Below are 24,457 nucleotides of genomic sequence, written 5' to 3'. Positions count from 1 at the left end.
TGTGATTTTACTGGTATCTGCAGCAGAATATGGAGCAACTTGGAAATTTCCGGAGTTACGTTACTGACTTTAAATGTAAAGAAAGTATTGCAGCATCCTAACCAGGAATGCTTTTAATAAAATGTTGAGGCTCTCTTATTGAACCGTAATTTAATAATTTTGAAGAGCTGAAACATAAAGGCCACTATAGATCTTGTGGGATCGATAAAGTTGTATTTTTATTGAATTCTATATGGTGCATATAAAACTCTAATTGGTGTAAACTAAATGTAAACTCTGCCCGTTAACATTTTCATGTAAAGATTTTCCCCAAAAATGTTAAAAATAATAACTTTGGAAACTTAATTGCATTAAAAAAAAGTGTTTGTGCTATTTTTCCTGCTTGTCCTGTTATGTTAAACACCGGACGTAATCAGTGAACTAAAAAATGGAAGCTACTTCAGATGCAAAAGCCCTGAAACGTGACTGAATTAAGTTGACTGCCTGGTATAACTGTTAAATATTTGAACATTTTTAACAAAGATTGCTGTGGACCTAATCAACATTGCTTTTTGTAATAGTTTTTTTGCTCACTGAATATTAATCTTTTCTGTGTTTCCACAAAAAAATGTACCATTTAGAAGTTTCTTTCAGCAATAAAAACACATTTGTAAAATCAAAATAATCGCAAAACTAGCAAAAATAAAGAGATGAAAGGCAAATGACTGAACTACAGGTTTGCTTTTAGCTATAATTTTAGGGTGAGCACCCTAATTATAGGATTTTATTTTGGACTTTTGATTAAAAACCAAATAAAAATGGAGCAGAGTTCCTTTTTTAAAGGGTTACAGAGACTTTAAGAGGGGAGTAGAGGTGAATCCGAATGTCCCCTGTGATTACAGGTAAATCCACCTGTGTTAATTCAGGAAATGCTCATGAGTGAAGGTGACTTTGGTTGATACCAGTCCAGCTGTTTCCAGTCGAGCCTCTCGTTTAATCATCTTTCAGGGACTTTGACTTCTCCTCTAAATGTCAAATTCTCCTTTTTGAAATATCTTCTGAAGAGTCTGTTATAAGGTTTAAGTCACTGAAGATCACAGTTTTCATTTAAAAAAAGCTTTAAAAAATCAACTTCCATTAAAAAAATATGACCAATTTTTTTTTACAAATGTTCTCAATCCATTAGTTTTTACTCATTAGTTGAAGACACAGATTTTGATTTCAAATCTTGCTTTAAAGACAGAAACATGGGCCAGATTAGCTTTATATATTCATTTGATAGGATTTATTTATTGGCTAAAATAGCAAAAGATGAGATGCAACAAAGTCATTCATCTCCTGTGTCATGAAAAGTTCCTTTTTGGACGCAGGGAGTTTCCCAACAAACACCTCAGGTCTCCCAAACTCTCTGAAGTACTCGGATATAAACATAAAGGGTCACAAATTACAGACGATCACGACCAGAAAAATGAAGACAGTTAGGAGTACATCTGAAACAGAACCGGAGTTAAATGTAGGGTGCGGGTTCAATTCTAAACACTTGTATTAGGATATCTAAATATAGCAGGTAAGCTAAAAGGGTTTGGTTATTGGTGATGCCATACAGGATTATGTTCAAAGACAGATCGGCGTTTGGTTATTGCAGCGTCAGAGACACTCCTGATCCGATCATGATTGATAAACAAGGAAGCTATGGCTGAATCAGAGCTGCTTCCCTACCCATACGGCTCCTCCCTATTGGCCTATTGCTCTAATTGTAGGGGCATTTAAAGCTGTAGTGGTGTCTGACACCAACTTAGGGCTGGCTATCCCTCCCCCAGTAGGGCGCTTGTGGCGCCAAAGATAAACGCATGTCTTCACGTGGGTGTGCTCTGAAGCACAGAGGTGTACATTTACATGTAACTTGTGACTTTTTAAAGTTATAAAACCAATGTTGTATATTTTCCAAGCGCTGGCAGCTCCGTGCTAACGTAGCTCATTAGTGACTATTGGTGACATCATCAAGCGGTATAAAAGAGTGAATTTAAAGACACTATTTTTTCCATAACTTTCCGCTTGGAGGGATAAATGTAGGGGCAGGGAGAAGCCGACGGGGGTAGGGAAGCAATTCAGAGTCAGCCGCCAAAACGATGCGAATTGTGTTGGAAAATCTCAAATGAAAACAGGATGATGACAAACTGCTGGACTCTGAGGTTACAGTATCTAATGTGAATAATAATAAGAATTTCCCTATAGAGTGAAAGTGTTTGTTTGCTTTGAGGCCTTCAGAGCAGCAGTTCTGAGTTCTCCATCTGTGCAAATCTCTTTCCCGCTGTGAGTCCCCCTAAAAGCTCACAGAAGAACAAGGAGACAAAAGTGCTTTCAACGCTACAGACTTATGTTAGTTGCTGGAGTTTATCCTACCTGATGAGAACAATGGAGGTGGCGGGGGTAAGTGTGAGGTTGGCGGTAAGCCTCTGATGGAGTGCAGCAGGGGGAAAGACATCTGGGTGCTGTGGAGGGGTTGTGGGCTTTGGCCGGCAGTGGTTGGGGTTGTTGCTGTCCCCAAATGACAGGAATTGTCCACGGCAGGGGAGGCCAGAGTCCGGTCCAGCCCAAGAGGGTCGTTGCAGTCGGTGACCATGGGGCTGCTGACATGGAAGCATTTCTCCCTGTGGGCCTTCAGCATGTTTGAGAAGCGGAAGCGCTGGCCGCACACCTCACAGGGATACGGCTTCTCTCCAGTGTGGGTGCGCCGGTGACGCTTCATGTTGGGCCGGCTCGTGAAGCTCTTCCCACAGATCTCACAGATGTACGGCTTCTCTCCTGAAAAAGGATGCTCGCTTAAAAACTCAAGTCTTTATGCAATTAAGAAACTTCTACAATAGTTTTGAATTGTCTAGTAATTAAACAAGTATTTCTTATCTGAAAACGAGTTGAATTTCTACGAGAAGAAGAAATAAAAATTCAAAAATAGTAGAATTGTGATGATTTTACTATTCTTAAATTTAGGCTGACTTTTTGCAGAACAACACAAAGATTAAAGTTTAATGTCTGTACAAAAAATCTAAATCCTAAAATAAAATGTATTACTATAAATTAAAGGCAAAATTCTGAATATTTAATAAATCATACTTTGATCTATTGTATAAGCATTCCCAGTGGTCTTTTCATTATAATTATGTCATTTTGAACCGAAATTTGTCGTTTTCTGAGAAATTTTAAGCTTTATTTTCTTTATATATGTCCTTAATTATCAAAAAATGCAACAAAAACATGTTAAAAAATACCAAGAACATAATTTTCTCTAGAGTGGGTCTTTAAAGAATCATGCAGAGTCCCCAAAAAGTGGAAATCTCAAGAAACATTTGGATTTAATCTAAAATTTTAATTAAAAAATTATAACTAGAGGAATATTAAATTCTAATCCACAAAATTCTAACCAAAATTTCAAGAGTAAATCTTTTTTTAAATATATATATTTTTCTTATATAAGGTTAAAGTCAGAATTTTAAAAGAAAAAAAACAAAAATTGGAATGGTTAATTTTATTGACCACTGCTTACTTATAGCAGCAGATTAGCTCTCCTGTTATGTTTTGGGTCAAATTGACCCATTTTAAGTTTTTTTTTTTTTTTTTGAAACTTTTCCTACTTGGTTTATTTAGTGTGATCAAAGTATAAAACAAAAATGGATCAGTTCCTTTATTTGTAATTCAGTTAGAAACAAACATCAGTGCCTTTCTTTAGAGATGTACATAACAGGAGGGAGAGCATGGAAATCGCCAGAAAGTGACTCACCAGTGTGTGTCTTCATGTGTTCATCGAAGTACTGCTTCATGTTGAAATCCTTTCCACACCACTGGCACATGAACTGCTTGTGTCCGATGTGGATGCTCATGTGGGAGCGCAGCTGGTATTTGTACTGGAAACGCTCGCTGCAGTTCTGAGAAGGCAAAGCAGGTTTCTTTCTACAGCACAAACACGGACTCATAAAAAGTGCCTAAAGTCATGAAAAAATAAAAGCACTCAAACTAAACATGAGCCTCCGCTCCTTTCCCCATCAACCCTTTGTTTCAACCCTCTCCCACTAGCTTACAGCCCCTTACAACTCCAACCTAACATTAGCAGTGCAACAAAAAAAGGTGAGCAATATCGAAGCTATCCAGCCAGACAGTTTTAAGCCAGTTGTCAGCTCAGATGAGGAAATTGAAGAAGTAGTTAATGGATTTTTTTTGTCTACAAGGGGCTTCATCAGAATAGAGCAGAGCAGAGAGCTTGTGGCCTGATGATTAACACAAGCCTTTTCAAAAGGCATTTTTAATGTTCTTTATACAAGTTCTTCGTCATGAGAAAAATGCTACAAAAACAGTGTCAGAATTGACAAAGCCTTTTGGATAAGAAGTGAAATGTCTTCAACTTTAAAAACTAAGTCCAGATGACAACCTTTGAACCTACTACTATGCTACAAAACACATTCTTTATTGGAGTGGGTCTTTAAAGGATACATTGTGAATCTTTATAAATCTATTTGCAGAGATACAGCCAAACAGGTTTTAAACCCTTTTATTTGCTCTCGTTTAAAGGTCCATGACTTGTGAAGGAAAGTAACGTGTACTGAAGATAAAACAGGAACCAAGAATTCCTCATTTTTCACATATAAGCTACATAAAAATGGCTAATTCAAAAAACGCTGTTCTGAGTCTGTTTAAATTGGCATTTGATCCGGATGTCTTGACCTTGACGCGAACGTTTCTGAAACTGTTCATGCGAGTGACATGCAGAGGAGCAGCAGCAGCGTGTGGAAGGAGCCCAAACCTCACACTTGAAGGGTTTCTCTCCAGAGTGCTGCAGTGAGTGAACCTTCAGGGACATGCTTCGCTTGAACGACTTCCCACACGTCTCACAGGTGAATGGCATGTCCTTCGTATGTGCTATACACACATGCACACACAAACAGACACACAGACATATACATATTAGTGCGGTGTAGTGATGTGGCTGTAAACAACTGCAGGTTCTTTTTAACGGCTGCCTGGGTTAAAAATATTTACACTGATTACACTGATTTGAATGAAGTCATGTCATTCCATCTCAACTAAAATATGAAGCAGATGTTGCATTTAATTTTTTGGTCTGACATACAGTACAGTTTGGACCTTCCCATTCATTTGAATGAGAAGGTGTGTCCAAACTTTTGGTCTGGACTGCATATTTTTTAGAGAAAAAACAAGCAAGTTCTATATGTCCTAAGCGTGATTCAACTATTTTTTTATACTGATTATTGGAATCAGGAAATCGGTCAAAACTAAAAAGATTTGGCTGCAAAGAGCACAATATTCACACTAAATGTGTTATAAATAATCTAGTATTCCAAAAGTGTTTTTGTTTACATTGTTTGTCTAATTTGTCAAAAGTAATTCCTGCTAAGTTGTTCAAAAAGCCCAACAGAACAGGCAACAAACAAATTTTGTCTATTGCAGAAAGAAAAATGCAGAGTTTCTGTCTACAAATAAAGAACATAAAAAGTTTTCATAGCAAAGACAAACAGGATATTGCATTATAATCTATGTTTCGTCAACAATTTAGAACCTCATTTTAAAGCAGTGCAAATGCTTTTATAAATACAAATACAGCTTAATCTCTGTGAGCAAATTTAACTAAAGTTTACTTAGCAAACCAACAAAATTGCATGTGATGTGATCAGTTCAATAAAACAGCTGTTATGAAATCAAATTATCAATTGGGTGTGCATCAGTGGTTATTATTATTAGTACGAATAATATTAGCATGCATGTTGGTTTGTAGAATTTTTCCTCCATGAATCCTCTTAAACACCCCTGAATGCTTTTTATATGCTGCTGAAAAGATTGTTGATCAATTCTCATCAGATTTCTTACTTTGTGGTATTTAGACACATTTATTGTTAAAGTGTTGTCATATTTTCTGTTTTTTTTACGTTTTTAGTGTCTAATTAGACACCTAATTGCTGTTGTTTTCTGTTTTTTGTCTATTTTATTTAAATGTAAGAGGTACCTCCTATATCATGGCCCTCATCTACTGCATGCATTCTACAACCACTATTTCCTGACATTTACGTTTTTTAATCAAGTTTTTATAAAGTTTATATTCGATTTTTTATTGTCTTAAACCTAAGTGTAAATCATGAAGATGTGCTTTTACTTTTATAAATGTTCAAACAATCATATGAAAATGCAGATCTTCACACTGTGCTGCTTTAATCTACTTCTTGCTGCGGTGGTTATTCTTCCAAAGGGAGTTCTTTGAAATTAAAATGCATGATCTGCAGAGAGGATATGCTAGTAAGAACTATATTTACCCTCTGAAACAATAAAAAAAAAAAAAAAATCAAAAGTGTATTTAAATATTTTCAAGTTAACTCCATGCAGAAAATATATTTGACAGCGCGCAGAGTGAGGAACAGAATGGTCATTTATATGTAAAAGATATATCTGTGGAGATTGTGAGATTTTCTTTTTTCCCCATGAGCCTCTAATCTTACCCCACAGTTTGTGGGAGGTGTGGTAAAGACTATGGAGGCCTGCATGCCCTCTATATAGCGGGACTCACACCCACACTCACACAAAGGAGAGAATGTCAACTTATGAATACCACAGCGGGAGGACTTTAGCTTCCATGGATACAGATATGATCACACTGTTAAATTTTCAAATTAAAAGCAGAACTGTGCTGTTGAATTAAAATATCAAAACTGTACTTTTTGCTTATCATTTACTTTGTTTAAAGTAATGAAAGGTTACAAAATAAGCACTAAAATGTGCATAAAATGTTAGTCTTGAGTAGACCTGATGAGATATAGAAACAGGATCGTGTTTTTAAAATTTAGCCATTGAATTTAAATGAAATCCAGGACTCCACCTAATATAGCTTCACCAAAATTCAATGTTTTTTTCATAGACTTCACACATAAAGGGGTTAAATTAAAATGTTGTGTAATATTGCTTAGCTTTTAAAGCGTGATACATTTTAGAAACAAAAAGAATCTTTTTTTTTTACTGCAAATGGAAAATGTATACATAGCAAATACAACTAGTTCATTTATAATAACAACATGACAATACAAATATTAAAGCTATATAATTGAGCTTTTAATTTGTAAAACTACAGATTTTTTCTAAAAACAAAACCAGTAAAAAAAAGAAAACACTGTTTAAAAATGCACTGGGTAACGGGATTGTTACAGGGCAAGTGAGTTTTCCCGTCACTCACCAACCATGTGCTTCCTGACATGAGCCATAGTGTAAAATTTCTTCTCACAGATCTCGCATGAGAACTTCTTTTCTGCATATCCGTGGACGATCTTGTTGTGCTCGTGCAACGACCACAGCTTCTTGAATGCCTTTCCACACGTGACACACTAGAAAGAAAAACATTCGCAGAAGAAAGACGGGTCATCGCAGTTGTTCAGAATTGAACTCTTCACTTTCACACACTTCATGTGTTCATGCAGTTTTCTGAGTGTGGCAAGAAAAAAGGCAATTAGATTCAGTAGATTAAAGCAGCAAATGATCTTCAAACACACAGCAGGGGGCTTGCAGCTCAGTAGAGGGGGGTATAAGAGAACATAGTGAGACAGATCGGAATTAATTGCTAATTAATTACTATTGACCGCCAGTTAACTGATTTAAACAGTTGTTGGAGATTGGGGTTATATTCTGAAATTTATTGGCGGAATGATACCTGGATGCTCTTCTCGCAGTCGGTCTGTTGGTGCAGCAGCAGCTCACTCTCTAAAAGAAAGCGCTTCCCGCAGTTGTTGCAGATCTGCATGCGGTTGTGGGTGACGTTCATGTGTTTTTCCAGGTACCAGCGATTATTGAAGATGCGAGGGCATTTCTTACATGGGAAGTGCTGCTTCTCCTCCAGCCTCACCTTCTGGCCAGGGCCCTCTGCCTCCAGCATCCTCCTCCCGCCATGCCGCTGGTTGGCCATCGAGGCCTCTGCGAGCGTCTGCCGCATAGCCGCAGTGGAGCCCGCCATACCTACTGCTCTGCTGCCTCGGCGAGGCCGATCAAGCATGGCTGGATGCTCCAAACCTGGAATGTTCAAAGTGTTCTCCTCCTCTTCTTCATCCTCCTCCTCCTCCTCGTCTTCCTCCTCACAGCTTTGCCTTGCTATGTCACCCTTCTTTAGATCCTCCTCGTCTTCTTCACCAACTTCACTCCCTCCTTCATTCTCCTCATCAGCCTCTGAGTCAGGCTTGCTGGCACGTCGATGGCGGAACATCCCCTCTGCAGCTGGGTTCGATTTGCCCTCTGACCCCTTTGACACATTAAGCGTTTGGTTGTTGAGGTTGACTTCCACGATGATCTGGTCTCTGTTGAAGGATGTGTGGCCATCAGCTGTCTTTGAATCGTCCCCGTTGCCCTCCACTTTACACAAAGTGACCACGCCCGAGCTGGCTCCGCCTCCTGCACACTCCTCTTCCTGGTAGTATTGCTTTATCTGAGGAGTTGTCTTGGCTGCATCCTCCACTCTGACTGTCAACGGCGTGCTGCCTTCTCTTTTGTACACTCTACCAACCTCTGATTCTTGTTTGATCTCCCTGTACAGCTGGCTGGGGGGCATCATCAGAGCAGTAGGGTCACTGCTGCCAACCTCTTCCTGACTGACCATATCTGTGCAAGGGGTTCTAAGCGAGTGGCTGCTGATGAGGTCCCGGCAGGAGGCTGCAATGTCAGTCATCTGGAGCAGGGTGGCGGCATTGAGCACATCGCGGACGGTGCAGCTGCTGACCAGAAGCTTGGAGGTGTAAATGAAGTTGAGGATCTGCTGCAGGCCCTGGGATGTCAGGGCGTCCAGAGACAGGTCCACGCGCTGCAGCTGTTTGCTTTGGGCAAAAAGAGAGTGGAAGAAAGGGCTGTAGGCTGCCAGAACGCCCTTGTGAGCCGGAAAGGTGCTGTGCTGGCGCACCAGAACAATGTCGACATCACACAGGTCAGGTTGGAAGAGGCGCTGCTCATTCAGCCTGTCCATCAAACAGGTAAAGTGCAGAGCTACATCCTCCACCAGAGAGAACTCAGCAGAGGGGAAATCTGTGGTCTTCTCCACTATGAGCTGCAAGAAAAAAACACACAAGAGTAGGTTGGAGCATGAAATTTCTCATGGAAATAAAAGTTACAAGCAACAACATTGTTAGAACTAACATTTTAAGTTATTTTGTTTGGTAAAAAAAAAAGGAATCTTACAAAGAAACGGTGAACAAGACGGTAAACAAAAAATATTTTAAAAATACTCTACAGTCAATTTAAAATGACCTTTTCTTGTTTTCGGCTGTTCCCTTTAGGGGACACAATCCTATCTTCCTCTCAAAGTATCCTAGTCATCTCAATCTGCTACCTAGCATTCATCTCCAAGACATCTAACATGAGCTTTTCCTTTCATAGATTAATTCCCGATCCTCTCCATCTTCATCACTCCCAAAAAGAACCTCAGCATCTTCCTCCAGCTCTGCCTCCTTTCTCATAGTCAACATGGTTACTTTCACCACAGTTTTCTACAACGTTCCTTTTATTCTTGTTGACACCCTTTAGTCACACATCACACCAGAAATCTTCCTCCACCCGTTCCAACCTGCTTGTAAACGCCTCTTCACCTCTTTCTCACACTCTGTGTTGTTCTAGACCATAGGCCTGCAACCTGAGCCACAAATATCTTTTATCCCTACCTTGTGGCTCTTTCCTTAAAAATCGAAAATACAAACAATTTGAATAAATATAAAGTCAGTTAAGGGAATATTCTAATCTATGCTGCACAACAGTGTTTTGTTGTTGCTCAGGGGCAAAATTCTTTGAGTATATATTTGCATTTACATGTGCAGATAAACAAGAAAAATCTGGATTGTACATCAATGTTGTCATGTTTATGTTCGATAGCAAAACAAGAAAAAGAATGAAACCGCTGCAAAGTCCTATTGATAAAAAAATTCAGTTTGATTGTCTTGCATTTTTCATCCATCTGCTGCAGCCAGAGGATCTCATTAGCACTTTATTTTGAAAGGAACTTGTATGTGCTGCTGTCAAAAGTAAAAGTACCGTATAAAAGTCATTATTTATGGAAAAATTTAACACTTTTATAATTCAATCAATGTAAATATTTAAAAGCTAGATGAATTGCTTGATGACCACAAAAACATAAATAGAGTTAATATTCTAAATGATGAAGTGGGAGGTAAGAAATTGCTTTTTTAGCATTGAAGGTTACAAACCCATGTTTTAGCCCCAAGTCTGTAACCCTTGTGCCATCCTAGGCACTTTAACGTTGGGAGTTGGGTCATCTAGACCCACTAGACAGTGCGCTGAACCTTTTTTCTTCAATGATTTGTGATCTTCACTGGTGTCCATGGATTACATGAAATCTTTCCACCTTTATCCACCTTTGTCATGGTAGGGAGAACACGTCAATGCAAGGGTGGGGTCATCTAAGATAGCACAAGGGCTAAAGTCCTCCACCTTCATTACCTCTACAATGGTGGAGTCATCTAAGATAGCACAAGGGTTAAAGTCCTCCACCTTCTTTACCTCTACTCTATATAACGTCAGTGTTCCACACAGATATTTTGTCTTGCTGCTGCTGACCTTCATTCTTCTCCTTTCAAAAGCAAACCTCCACCTGCTCTCTCTGCTCTCACTAGACCAGTGTCATCTGCAAACACCAGTTTAAAAAGCTCAAGTTTGTAATATGATTAAAAAATATCTATCAATTGGTTTAAACAATTGATTTTAATGATTCGGTGATTCAAGTAACCCTTGTGCTATCTTAGGCACTTTAACATTTGGAATTGGGTCATCTAGACCCACTAGTGAGCTGAACCTTTTTTCTTCAATGATTTGTGATCTTCACTGGTGTCCATGGATTACATGAAATCTTTCCACCTTTATCCACCTTTGTCATGGTAGGGAGAACACGTCAATGCAAGGGTGGGGTCATCTAAGATAGCACAAGGGTTAACCCTTGAACAAATCAAACACTGACTGTCTATACTTGCGTGACTTCTTTATCGTGTTCAGATACCACTGATTTGTGTTTTTTCAGTTAAAGAAGAAACATGGAGGCACATGTGATAAAATAACAAGAACGGTCTGCTCTCATACATTTCTATTTCTTACCTAAATATACTTTTTAATGTGGAATAACCCATCAAATAGAAAATTGTCCATAACTTGGCCCCAAACATGGTTATTAGTTTCAACAACTTTAGCTATGAGAGCCTTATTGCAGTTTATTTTCTTGTTTTTTTCCACTCTAACCCTTGTGCTATCTCAGATGACCCCACCCTTGCACTGACGTGTTCTCCCTACCATGACAAAGGTGGATAAAGGTGGAAAGATTTCATGTAATCCATGGACACCAGTGAAGATCACAAATCATTGAAGAAAAAAGGTTCAGACCACTGTCTAGTGGGTCTAGATGACCCAACTCCCAACGTTAAAGTGCCTAGGATAGCACAAGGGTTAAATTCAATAATTACTGTTGTGTTAAGAAAACAAACCTACCACCAACATTCTTCAGCTAACATAAAAGGGGTTTTTCTGTCACAACAATAAGCTTTATTAAATGGTCTTTTCCTACTAATTCCCTGCAAAATGTAAACCCAACATTTCTAAAGAACGCAGCTTTTCTCTAATTAAACTCTGACTGAAATAAATGAGGCTGTTGCAGTTCTCAAGAAACATTGTGGGATTCTTATAACTCTGAATGTCCCATTTGGGATTGTAATTCCAGCATAAACACACAAAAAGACACTTTGAACAAATATTTTAATGTTTAGTGAATCCCTATGTGCAGGTCAGAATTAACAATCAATCAATAAATGGATTGTAAATGACCAAAAAAGTGTTTTAAAGGAAGATAAAGGAGGAAACTTTGTCCTATTATTTATTTTATTTAGGTATTTTGGGTACAAATGTGAAAAAATAAGACTTTCAAGGATGCAGATGCTGCAGAAAATCAGACCTAAGGTGTTTAACTTTTGCTTTTAGACTTTTGATATGTCAATGTTACATATTAATGTTGAACTAAACTCTTACACATTGTTTTTGAAATTAAGCAGAACACTAAAGTCTGTGGATGATGCAGTATGTGATGCAAGCCAGGGTAAAAAACAAAAGGTGCAACAATCAGCGCTCTGTGCAAGGTCCTCAACTTCCCAAGGTGGGTTTATTTTAGCACAGGAAGGGCAGGGTTTCGATCCAGACGGGATGTGAGGCAGGAGAGAGCAGCAAACAAGGCACACGTACAGAACCACCAACAACACACACATATGACACAAACTCATGCACAACTCACAACGGTGTTTGGTCTCTGCAAGGTCTGAGTGGCCTGTGCATTGGTATTCAGTGCATTTTCCCTCCTATTAGCTGGCTCTCGCAGCACACCCACTCACTTCACCCTCCCCGAGGGACAGCAGAGGATGCACATCACAAAACACAAATTACACAAATGAAAGAAAATATCTATATTAATACTTATATCAATATTAAAAAGTTTCCCATTTATTTATAGGTTCTAAAATCTTTGAATATTTGTTTGGTACATTTTGGAGCTGTAAAGCTTTAACCTCCAATTTTTCCTTTTGTTTGCATATTTTCATCATAACAAGTGGGTGGACCTACAAAGAAACAAATGAAAGATTATGCAGATTTGTGTTTTGGCATTTTAGAGATAAAACACATTTTACTTTTAGGAGGAATGGATCTTTAGAGTTTAACTACTGGTTATTCTTAGAGTTAAAATATCCACATATTTAGGATTTTTCCATTTTGCCTCTGAAGAAAAATACCAGCACACTGTCGCTGTTCCAGCTGTATTTGCATTTGGGGCTAACCTTGAGAATCTGCTGTTTGAAGAATTCAATTACGTGTCAGATTTATTCATAGTTCTATAGAGCTAAATTGGACTCTGTGCGAGAGGAACAGAGATCAGGTAATCTCTCCCTATGTGAGGCTACAGACACTGCCCAAGGGCAAAACACGGCAATTCTAATCAGATCGAGTGTAAGATGTGAGCTGGAAGTTCTGCTCACACATCAGGGATGATCCGCTTTTTCTTCTGGGATTCACAAGGAACAAAAAAAAGCTCAAGTCAACAATGAAAGACAGCAAATAGGAGGCATCTACCTCTGAGAATGGGTTGGAAATCATTACTATATATTTAAATGTGAATTATTATCTCATTTAACAATCCGGTGATACAGGTTTGAAATAAATTAATACCAGCCATTGTGAAAAACAGCAACATGAAATAAAAACAAAGCTACTTTGGAAAATATTGATTCTGAAATACGAGCTTCTGAAAAAGACAGAATTATAATAATATTCAACAAGATTAAAATGAATATTTTAAAATGCTGTTTTAAAATAATGAACAGGTTTTTAAAGCAAAATTAAATATATTGAATAATATAATGGCTAATTTAAAATCTGTGTGCAGGTTTTTCACAATTTCATGATCTTTTTATATATTTATGAGAGATTTATTGGTTTATTGTGTATTTGCATGAGGTCATATTTATTTATTTAATTAAATATTTATTTATTTAATTATGAACAGTATAGGACTCCATAAATGAGGCGGTTGTAAGTTAGTATATAACGTAAAACTAAATCAAGTTATTTGTGAAAAAAAAAAAAACAAAAGCTTAAGCAAAGCAAACCAGCTGAATTTGAATGTTAATTTATCCATATTTGCTCATCTATCTTTATATCTTCAGAACCCACCGAATGACCCTTTGCCAAAAGGTTATGAAGGGCGCCTGGCTTGACGGACCCTTGATGACATGAGAATAGATGCAAAATTCAAATGTGGACATCATTTTACAGCTACAAAGGTTTGCTATAAAGAACAATAACTATATAGTAAATAATCATAGATGTCAGAATTTGCAACAAAGACCACAAGCTTTCCATGCCGTCATATTTTAACCGGACAAACAGGGAGAATACTTTGTGCTGACAGATGAACTTGACTCCTCAGATGTGTCACTACCTCCCTGATCTCTGCTTCATCTCCCCACCTCCCTCCATGACTCTGTAAATGCCAGGCAGAGAGCTTGTTTGCTGTCATTAGAGGAGCAGTGCCTCTGCCCAGCTTCTCATTTGGATGTCTTCATATACATTATTCATATGTTGGCCTGACCTGCGACAAACGCACCACGGGGAGGATTACTGATGCACCCAACCGGGGGCATCATTTAAACTGACATCAATCAAAGCTTTGCTCATCCTTAGAAAACAGATCATCCATCATCGGCCAAGGACAGCAATGAAACGGGACGGTTCTGTTGTGGAGGTCTTGATGGGTGTTTTCACAGTACAGCATTCAGGGTTGGAACATTTTAGGGCAATAAAAAAAAAAACCATCTCACTTTCTTGCAGAACATAAAAGGCTGATGCAGATAACAGTACAGTGTTGGATTGAAAACAAGAAAAATTAGATCACATGAGTAAATCATGGCTGACAGGACACCTCTAAAAAAATCATTTTTTTACATCTATATATAGTTATTTAGCAGTCACTTTTATCCAAAATGACTAACAATTGAGGAACAAAACAGGCAAAAAAAAAACAGGTCAGGGTCACACAGTGCAGTCAAACAAGACAGAAAGAGCTCTTTTATGTGTAATGGGCCCAGAAAGTTGTAAAATAATTCAATTTTTGTCTTTTTCTTGTAGTTTGCAGAAACCAGCAGATGTTGCTCATTTGCCGAGTGTAGTGTGAATGAAGGGGTTTAGACAGGGACCTGAGTGTTAACGTACAGAGGAGCTCTGGAGTTTGTTACTCTGTAGGTGGAAGACAGAGCTTTCAATCTGACAGCTAATGGAAGCCAGTGGAAAGAATTAAAGAGAGGAGTGACAAGTTCCTATTGGTTGGTTAAAACGAGGCATTTTGGATCGTCAGCAGAAACTTGTGTGTGCAGCCTGGGAGCCCTTATTACACATGGATTACAATAAACAATCTGCGAGAAAAACAAGTGTTTCCACATTAAGTTGAGTGGCATTAACCCTAAAATTAGGTCTGATCTTCTGAATGTTGCACAGAAAAACTGCTGACAATGAAAATGGCAGAAATGTTTTCTTTAAAGCTCAGATGGTCCTAAATTTAATTTTGTAGGGACGATTATTGAGCTCAAGTTGTGCTTAATGGAGGGAGTGTCAGGAAAGACTACAAGGAGAGGTTCAGCTGAAGATGTTTTTCTTCCATCCAAGTGGAGGTCTTAGACAGGGGTGGGCACTAAGGGCAATCCTGCTGGTTTTCCAGCATAGCCTTCTTACACCTGATCCATGTATATGCCATGAGTGCACCAAGGCTTTAATAAACCATATAAGGATATCCGGAAAACCTGCACACACTGGCCCTTGAGGCCTGGACTTGTGAGGGAGAGACACCAGCTGACACAATGATGTCAACCTGAGGAAAAGAAAGGAAGAGCTGACTGTCATCAGCATAGAAGTGGTAAGAGAACCCATGTGAGCAAATCATGCTGCACAGAGACTTGGTGTAGATAGAGAACAGAAGAGGGCCAAGACCAGAACCCTGAGGAACACCTGTGCAAATTGGTGAGATCTGTACCTCCCCCTGCTGGGATATTATACTTTTGTTCAGATCATTTTAGCATGTCGGTACAAGAGAAGTGCTAATGAACTACTCAATCAGATGTTTCCAGATCACAGTGCAGACATTATTTTTTATCCAAACTCTCCTGGAGATTTTTTAAATAAATGTCAGACCATCAAACATAATAAATTCACTTTTTGGTGAATTATGAAAAAAAATTATGGCCACAAATGATGCACAGCATTACAGCATCATCTGGCGCTGTCGAGGGATTACTCTGAATATCTTCCCTCTTGCTGCGGCACAAACTGTGTAAATGTGTCATTCTATTACAATATTACATAATCCACAATTTGGTGTTTATTCAAAATGTGGTGTGAATATAAACAGCGTCTGTGAGCTTTTGGGCCTGTCTAAATCACTCCCTTTGTGTAAACAAAACTTTATAAAAGAAACGTCTGAATATATACATACTTATACAACATTTTTTTTTTTGCCAACTAAGCTTTATGTAAACCTTTTGATTAAGAAAACATATTTTACTTAAAATGCTTCTAGAAGAAACAAAATAAGAATCATGAAAATTTTAATAATTATCTTTAAAATGTGTACAAAATATTTCATCCAGATGGTTTTGATTAAAAATGTGTTATTTACAGAAGTAAATTTGTATTTTAATTGACACAAACTGTCCTGATAATGAAAAACCTGATATTTTACCCACCACCCAAAACAACTACAGTCTAACTTTTAAAATCTCACTAAAGACTCATTAAAATAATTACAAACAACAAGCAACTCACTCCCAGCCAAATGTCAAACTGCCCACATCTCCCACATGGAACAACAGCAGATCCCAGAGGTTATGACAGCGAGGAGCTTGTGGCACCGCCCCCTTCTTCAGCCACCGGACTCGTTTGCATGTCACCGGGAGTGGAAAGCCGCGTCCAACCACGGAGCACTTCAACCAACAGTAAAGAGCAGACTCAGCAGGCCTCCTCACAGGGATGCGGCCCGCTGAGGCGCCGACACCGAGCTCCACATGACTGACACCCAGAGGGAGAAGAGTGGGCAGCGTGTCAGGCCTCATCTCACTCACTGGCAGAACCGCACCGAACCCTACATGCTCATCCATTTCCCTGAGTCATCATCAAAGAGTGGAGCGTGGTGGGCCTGATCAAACAGTTAAAGCTGCAAGTTTGGTCTCACAATCAAGAAGTCTCTGTCAAACGTATTCACTCATGTGCAGACACACCCAAAGCAAATGGGAAGGGGATGGAATTCCTGAAAGGCAGCTATTAAAAAGCATTGCGGTAAAAACATTGTGTCCTCTGCATTTTGTCCCCTCCTGCCCTAGCTGATAAACAGGTGGGGTCCAGGAGAGTCAGGGATGTAGATCTAATTCAAAATGGATGAAGGCTAATCTGACAAACTATTTCTCTGCATCCTGCAGGAGTTTTGCTTTTGTTTTCTGACTGTGGAAAAGCAGGCAGAAGCCCAGCCTCCTTCTGCTGCAAAAAGTGCTTCAATAACATCCATTTATAAAATAAAATGACAATGAAATGGAAAAAAGGGTCAAACAAGCCAAAAGTACATCAAACATATACAAACTACAACATTATCACAACGAGGACAAAAATGGAAAGACGTTTAGAAGCAAAGATCAATAAAAAACAAAAGAGACAACAAAAACAAAAGAATAGGGATGTAAAGAATATAGAATGGCATCAGAATCCAACTCTTTTAAAACAATGAAAAATCAGAGAAATAAAGGTATTAGAGAGAACAACAGAATCATCAAAAAAAAGGGCAGAAAAACAACACAAATGGGGTCAATGGGGTCAGATCGACTGGAATGAACATTTTATAGCAGAAATACAAAAACCCACAGAGGAGTTTAATGCACATCTGATCAGCTGTGTTTGTCAGATTTGTATGGTATTAAAACGCCATACATTCATAGCTTATGATATTAATGCAAAGGACCACTTTATCTATATAATGCATGAAAATAAATCACGCAAGAATTTTTTCAAAAAAAGGAAAATACTGAAAATGCCATGGCTAAATTGGATTTCCCTCTCAAGATTTATGAACAAATATGTTCTGAAAAAAATGGTTTTTAGAACAAAATTCCATAACACAATCAGAGAGCCAAAAAAATCCAGCTCTACTTGTGTTGTTTCAAAAAGAGACATGAGGTAAAATATGAACCAGAAAGACTTTAGCATAGTCATAATGAAATCCTAAATTGTCTTTAACAGTGGTTGTTCCACCAATTTAGCTAATCATTTCCTTCAGCCAATTAAATGTTTGACTTATTAAACCACATCATTCACCGCTGGCTGCAATTTCTAAAGACAATATTATCAGCCCAAGGGCTAATCCCAGACATCCCATCTCCCTTCTCCGCTGTGGGCTTTTCCCCGTCCTAATCTAGCAGTTGGGATTTGGCCCGTACGTGGTGGAGCTCTAAAAGCTCCCACTATTGGATTTAAATACATTTTCATCTATATGTTAATGCAACCACAGGTGACGAGCCAATCTACAACTGATATGCCTCTACCCGAGCATGAAATTGGGAAGCACAAACAAAAATAGGGATAAGAACTCAGCGTGAGGAACATCTCGGTCACATGGAGTGCATTAGAATTTGACAGCATGTGTTGGACTGAATCCGCTGAAGAGCCTTTTCAGCGGGGCTGTGTGTGTCATCCCAAGCTGAGGAGAACAGTGCATGTTGGTCAGAGGCATTGCTGGAAGAAGGCCGGCAGTCGTCTGGAGCCGGGATGACAAGCAGTTGGATAATCAAACGAGCCGCCTGGAGGTAGGGAGAGGTGGGGCTGAGGTTAGAGCGTCCGCCAGGAAGGTTGCGACTGGGCCAATGAGCTGGGAGAGGAAGTGCTGAGTCAGGAAGGCAGGCCAAGAGAGGGCCCCGCGGCGCTGGCATCTCCTCCTCAAACACACACAATGCTGCACACAACACCGCTCTGCTGGAGTCATCACACTCTGTTCCCTAGCTGGCACCATGTGTACCATACAGCAGACGGATGATGAGTATGCATTCATCAGTAAGCACCAGACACAATGCCAAATACCTGTGGCACAAAGAATTCCACAAAGACACACTTTTATCGACAGACAGCACAAAAGTAAATGCAGCAGCAGTCAGAGAAAGGGTGAAATGGGGATATCTCCCCCGCCCCTATTAGTGCGTGACACAAAGAGCCCAGAGACCAACGTTAAAGCGAGGAGCTCCTTATCAGCGGGATCTTTCTGCTGTGGCAGCGCCGTGTTTGTGTGGAGGGTGTTGATATGAGCGATGAGAAGGTCATAGAGGACAGAGAGGAAACACTGCTGGAGAAGGGAGGCATCGGCTTTCCGAGGGAAGGACAGATTACTGAAAGCTTAAAGTCAGAATTCATGCTAAAAGGTTGAAGATTTAAGATTAAAAGTGTCTTGAATGTGCTCGTGCCCATCAGGATAAAAACATCCCTGATTTCCAACGACAGGTTTCTTCCAGTTCAGATCTCTTGTCAGGAAAGGGCGAGGAGATCGTTAATTTTGACATTTGTTCATGCACTTCTGTTCTCCAAAGAGTCCTCAGCATCCCTCTGGTAAGAGCCGCCAAACTCCACCCAGAGCTGATGTCGCTCTGGATTGAAATCCCAGGCCAGAGTACCAGGATTGGAAAGCAAAAAGTCGAATCTGGCTTTTTTCTGGATACATTGAAACAAATCAGTCCAAATATAATCTTTTTATGTTTATTTCTACAATCAATTTTATTTACAAAAAAATCAAACGTAAACATTGGTATATTTTTTGCTCCAACTTAATTTACTGACCCCACAGTTGGTATTTCAACAAACAGCAGGGGAAATCAAGAAGGAGTGCAGCTCCCTTTGTTGGATTAATCTGAAAAGCAGATCATATCAAATATTGTGCGTTAATCTGTTCACATAACTGTATGCAAGTCAGATTATGGTGTACAGAAGAGGGAGGCTGTAACCATGACATCATTCAATGTGAACCATCTTCCTGGCTTTCACTCTTTAATCCTCGCCATCTCTCCACCTGACGTGACGATCCATTTATGTCTGCTGTAAAGATGACCATCAAGAAACTCCACTTTGTGATTTTCCTTTATTTTTGTTCAACTTTCATCTTCAATTATTAACATTTTGCATCAAATATTTGCTGAAAATCACACTTTTTCCTTTCAGCTGGGTCCCATCAACGAAAAAAAAAAAAAACTGCTACCAAGATCTTCACAGAAATGTCCCATAGTGCCCGTTCAGCCATGAAGCTGATGGATTCATGAACAGAAAGCCATTTTTGTCTCCTCACAGCCTCAGTGCACAGGGCTGCTTCACAGGAGGAGGGGGGGGGGGGGGGGGGTCACTATCAGTTTCTTTATTCTTGGCTGTGGTTTGTAAATAGAAAGACTTTTAATGTGAGACCAAATGATTTTCATGTATAATAGTTGTAAATCAAAACAGCAACAAGAGAATTTGTGAATGCCTGTAGTTTGGAGGCTATGCAAAAAAACACAGTAAATAATTTAGGATGCATTGTTCCACTTTAAGAGTCATGGGGTAAATAAATTAAGTTTATAAATAGAGGACATGTGTTTTAATCTAAAAACAAACTCTGCATTTCCCCTAATGCTTTATCTTTTATTGTGTTCATTTGCATGGAAAGGGTTTCTTTAGAATAAATACAGATCAGAAAATTAATTACTTATATATCAAGCTGCAAGAAATAATCCCAGACAAACCTTAACAAGACTGCATTGGCTGTGCATTAAAAATTATATATTGCACATTTTTTATGGACAAATTACAATGTCTTCTTTTAAAATCCCCCTCCAATCATCGTTTGATGTATTTTCAAATGATTATGCCATTTTTTTTTAGAAAAAATCCCCACTTCTGTGTTATTTTCTAGGACATAGTCTCTGCAGAGTTCATTAGAAATTTGACTCTGAGTTGTGGGCAGGACTGTTGGCACCTCTGCCCCCCTTCCCGTCACCCACCTGTTTTTACACAGTCTCCCACTAGCTCAAAGCCCTTCAAACCCCCAACCTTACTGGTGCAACAAAAATGGAGAGCAATATCGGAACTACAGCTGTGCAGTTTTGAGTCAGACGAGGAAAACGAAGAGGTACACGGATCTACTTGTCTGCAAAAGGATGCATCAGAATAGAGTGGAGAAGGGAGATTGCGGCCCGCCCATCATATTTTCTACATCCCAAAAAGATTTTTTTCCAATGGCATTTTTTCGTCTGCTTCTGATTCACAACAATCTGAATAAAGAAATATTCAGAAATGCAGTTTTAATCCTTAATTTCTTCATCTATGTCCTCCATTGTCCACAAAATGCTGCAGGAACATGCTAAAAACAGAATTTTCATCAGAGTGGGTTAAAAGAAAAATCTATGGCAAAATTAGCATTTTAAAACCTATAATGTCATCTATGGACAACAATTAATCCTGATGATGTCATAACTTGATACTAGAGATATTCTTATGCTTGTTAACAGAAATTGAAGAACTGTTTGTGCTTTAGGAGAAACATTCATTATCTTGAGGGATCTGAGTCTAGGGTTGTGGCAGAATTTATTCACAAAAACATGTAAGCAGTCCTGATTTCTAAATGTCTGACCATGAAAAGCTACAAAATCCCTTTAAAGCTGTAAAAAAAAAAAAAAAAAACTAAAAAAGGAGTATAGCAGGGTTGGAGAGAAAGTTCTTCTCATGTAACAGCAGAGGACAAACAATCTGACTTTGCTTCAAACGAGCTCAGCTGTTTGAAGCAACCAGAAGAAAAGAAACCTTACATAAGCCCAGACAGTTTGACCTTGCTGTCTGCAGGGACTTGTCCACCGCTCTTAATCTCAGGGCCATAAATTAGCAGCACCTCCAGTGCCCCCCCTGAGCTTCAGAGGAAAGCAGCCCCCCACACACTAGCAGACGCCTGAGATGCGTGCAGGCGTTTGGTTGCCGGGTCTAAAGAATGGCTGCACTTGTCAACCAGGATGAGGACGGATCCCCGCCACCAACCAAACAACCCAGAAACTCTGGAGCCTCAAAGTCAAGGGTGGTTAGTGCTGCCCTGAATGAGCAGTTACGTAAAAACTCCCAGCACCCTGAGAGGAAGAACAGAGCTGCTGGAACCGGACCGCGCTGACCAACATTTTAAGCATGTGTGTGACTTACAGCTTGAGGTGGAGATCTTTCCATTTTCATTTAAAAAATAAAATAAAAAACAGGTTAGATACAACATAATTCCATTGTATAGATAGCCCATCATTATTATGCTAATATGATTATGGTAACTTTTGGGTGATTTTGTTTTCCTCAGTAGCCTTCTCTACCTTAATTTTAAATTCTTTTTAGGTTTGTTTTATAATTTAGTTTTTTCAAAACTTCCCCTTAGTTTAAGTATCTCTTGTTGTTGGGCACCAATGTCCTTATTTTTGGCTTTTATTTAATTATTAGGAATTTTCTCTTTAATTTAAATTTCTAGATTTTGTTTTTATGCATCATGTCCCTTTACTTTAAAGACCCACTCCAATAAAATTACATTTTAACATTTTCTTGAAGCATTTTCCTCACGATGGAGGACATATAAAAGGAAAATTAAGTTTATAGTTGCATTTCTGAGTATTTCGTTATTCAAATCGTAAATTAGGAGCAGATGAAAAAGTGCTGTTGGAAAAAGCCTGCAGCAGTAACGTAGCTGCTACAGTCAGCGGGCCACAAGCTCCCTTCTCCGCTCCATTCTGATGCATCCACTTGCAGATAAATAGATCCATCTGGCTCAAAACTGTACGGCTGGATGGCTTCGATATGGCTCTCCATTTTTGTTTCACTGGAAATGTAAAGTTGGGGGCATGAGGGGCTGTAAGCTATAGCAGGAGTGCATGTAAAAAGATCGATGATGGGAAATGGGGGCGGGCTTACTCTGTGGCAACAGGCGGCAGACACTATGCCCTAGAAAACGACGCAGGTTTTTTAATTTTACCTAAAAACGGCATCATAATTAATAGACAAACTACGCTTTAGAAGATGGTTGGAGTGGGACTTTAATAGTTCTGCAAACATGTTTTTTGATGCCAGATGTTTTAGCTATCAATTCCTTAGAACTGAAATTATTATTATTTACATTTTTTTTTCTGAAAGGTAATTTCTGACTCTTCTGTGTCCCTAATTTTTTAATTAATATTCTCATTGAGCATGTTTTCCGCTCACCTGAAATCAACGGATGCTCTGCTTCCATGTCTCAGGTATTTCCAGGAAAAGCTACGGAAAGGTTTCTTTACATTTCAGTATAAAAAACAAAGATGAACCAAAACCTTACACAAATATAAACTCACTCTGCAAACTTTGCAAGTTAACACTCATGGATCTCCAATAAAAAACAACCACAAGGAGGAAAAGCACCAACCAAACCTCTCCTTCCACCCATTGAACACCACCATGGCCAACCCTGCTGACCTGACCCACATTTTAACCCAAGCCTCCAGATGTGAGTGCATGCTGGGATTACGCCACCACTGCATCCAGCTCCACATGCTTTCCTAATGAGGTATCCCAAAATGACCCCAGAGATTGAGCACTACTTTGCTCCTATCCAATAAAGAGTGGAACTTTTTTTTTTTTCATTTTGGAACCTGAGATGGACCACTTGACCCCCCCCCCCCCCCCAACCTGAGTCTCTGATGGATGTCTGCTCCTGACACACTTGACCTGCACCTGCTGGCAGATAAAAGGTTCACTGTGACTCTTCCTGTCCACATCTGCAGCGGTCACGACCCGCTCCTGAAGCCCCAGCGCCCCGATATCAAGGAATTTAACTCCTTCTCTGCATCCACAGCTGCTGTGGCCCCCGCGTCCCCTTCTGGGGGCTTCAACCACTAAACTTGCGCCGCGTCGGCAAGTTCCAAACTTCACAGCGACCGACAAAAAAAACCGAGACGATGCACACGCGAGAGCAAAGCGCTGCCGGATCGGCAGGAGGCAGAAGTTTGATCGGCCTGCTAAGTAGCTCCAATTTGCAGGAGATCAAGAAGAATAAAGAAAAAATGCAGCGCTGCCCTGCAGCCTACCATTTTGATCCAGCGTCTCGATGCTCGAAGGAGTCCAAGAATAACTCCTTTCGATCCCGTTTCTCCCTCGCCATGAAAATGCTCGTGGGATTGTCACATTTCTCCAGTGGTTGCCTCCTCCTCAGACCTTTTTCCCCCCGTGCTGCTGTGGCGATCAGACAGACAAAAATGCAGGAGCAGCTTTTGCAGAAGGAATTGGTGATTGGAGCTCGGGGATCATATGGGCTTTTTTTGTCAGACGTTTTTAAAGGGACACGGTTCTGTTTGGAAGGTGGAGTTGTAAGGACAACAGCATGTCTTCGCCCTCTTTGGTGGAGGCTTTTTTTTTTTTCAATTAGATTTTGCTTTCACGTGTCGGCGACAGGAACGAAAAAAGGCGCAAACGAACGCCGCGTGCGCTTGAGCGCGCGGTGCGCTCCTCCGGCAACACAGTGACGTCAGGCGGCGGGCAGACAGATGCGGGGTCACAGAGTTCATTCCCTACAACTTCATAAGTTTCACGCAGAAAAACACTATTGATTAATCACATAAATGATTTTTATAAATCACATTGTCTTTTAATTTTTAATGGTATTTTTTATTTAGTTAATTTATTTTGTTACGTTTAAATCACTATAGTTTTAATTTATAATTTAATCAAGATGTGTGAAATGAAATCATATTTTTAACATGTAGAATGCACAAATTTAAAATACGTTTTTGTATGACTTAATATAAAATACATTTTATACTATTAAAAAAGCTTGTTATCCATGAAAAAATAACTTCTGTGAACTTCCTATAGCCCACCTGAA

At 39.4% G+C, this 24,457-nt stretch overlaps 1 protein-coding gene across 2 annotated transcripts; it reads right to left on the bottom strand.

Annotated features, from left to right (window-relative positions):
- Positions 1–1,480: 1,480 nt before the first annotated feature.
- zbtb47 (zinc finger and BTB domain containing 47) lies at positions 1,481–24,401 on the bottom strand. Of its 2 annotated transcripts, none has more exons than XM_020712578.2 (7): positions 23,664–24,401; positions 7,679–9,055; positions 7,256–7,355; positions 4,775–4,890; positions 3,758–3,902; positions 2,383–2,784; positions 1,481–2,302 (listed from the first exon to the last, which is right to left on the bottom strand). In XM_020712578.2, exons 1-7 carry the CDS (start codon positions 23,664–23,666, stop codon positions 2,244–2,246), a joined length of 2,202 nt encoding a protein of 733 aa, XP_020568237.1. In that variant the 5' UTR covers positions 23,667–24,401; the 3' UTR covers positions 1,481–2,243. The 2 variants fall into 2 exon arrangements, with proteins under 2 accessions (XP_020568237.1, XP_020568236.1); XM_020712577.2 differs by having other exon boundaries at positions 7,208–7,355; positions 23,664–24,397.
- Between the last annotated feature and the right edge of the window lie 56 nt (positions 24,402–24,457).

The sequence above is a fragment of the Oryzias latipes genome, chromosome 20, assembly GCF_002234675.1.
Source record: "Oryzias latipes chromosome 20, ASM223467v1".
In the NCBI taxonomy this organism is placed as follows: domain Eukaryota; kingdom Metazoa; phylum Chordata; class Actinopteri; order Beloniformes; family Adrianichthyidae; genus Oryzias; species Oryzias latipes.
Note: the sequence above shows the minus strand (reverse complement) of the source record. Positions and strands in the feature narration are given on the sequence as shown.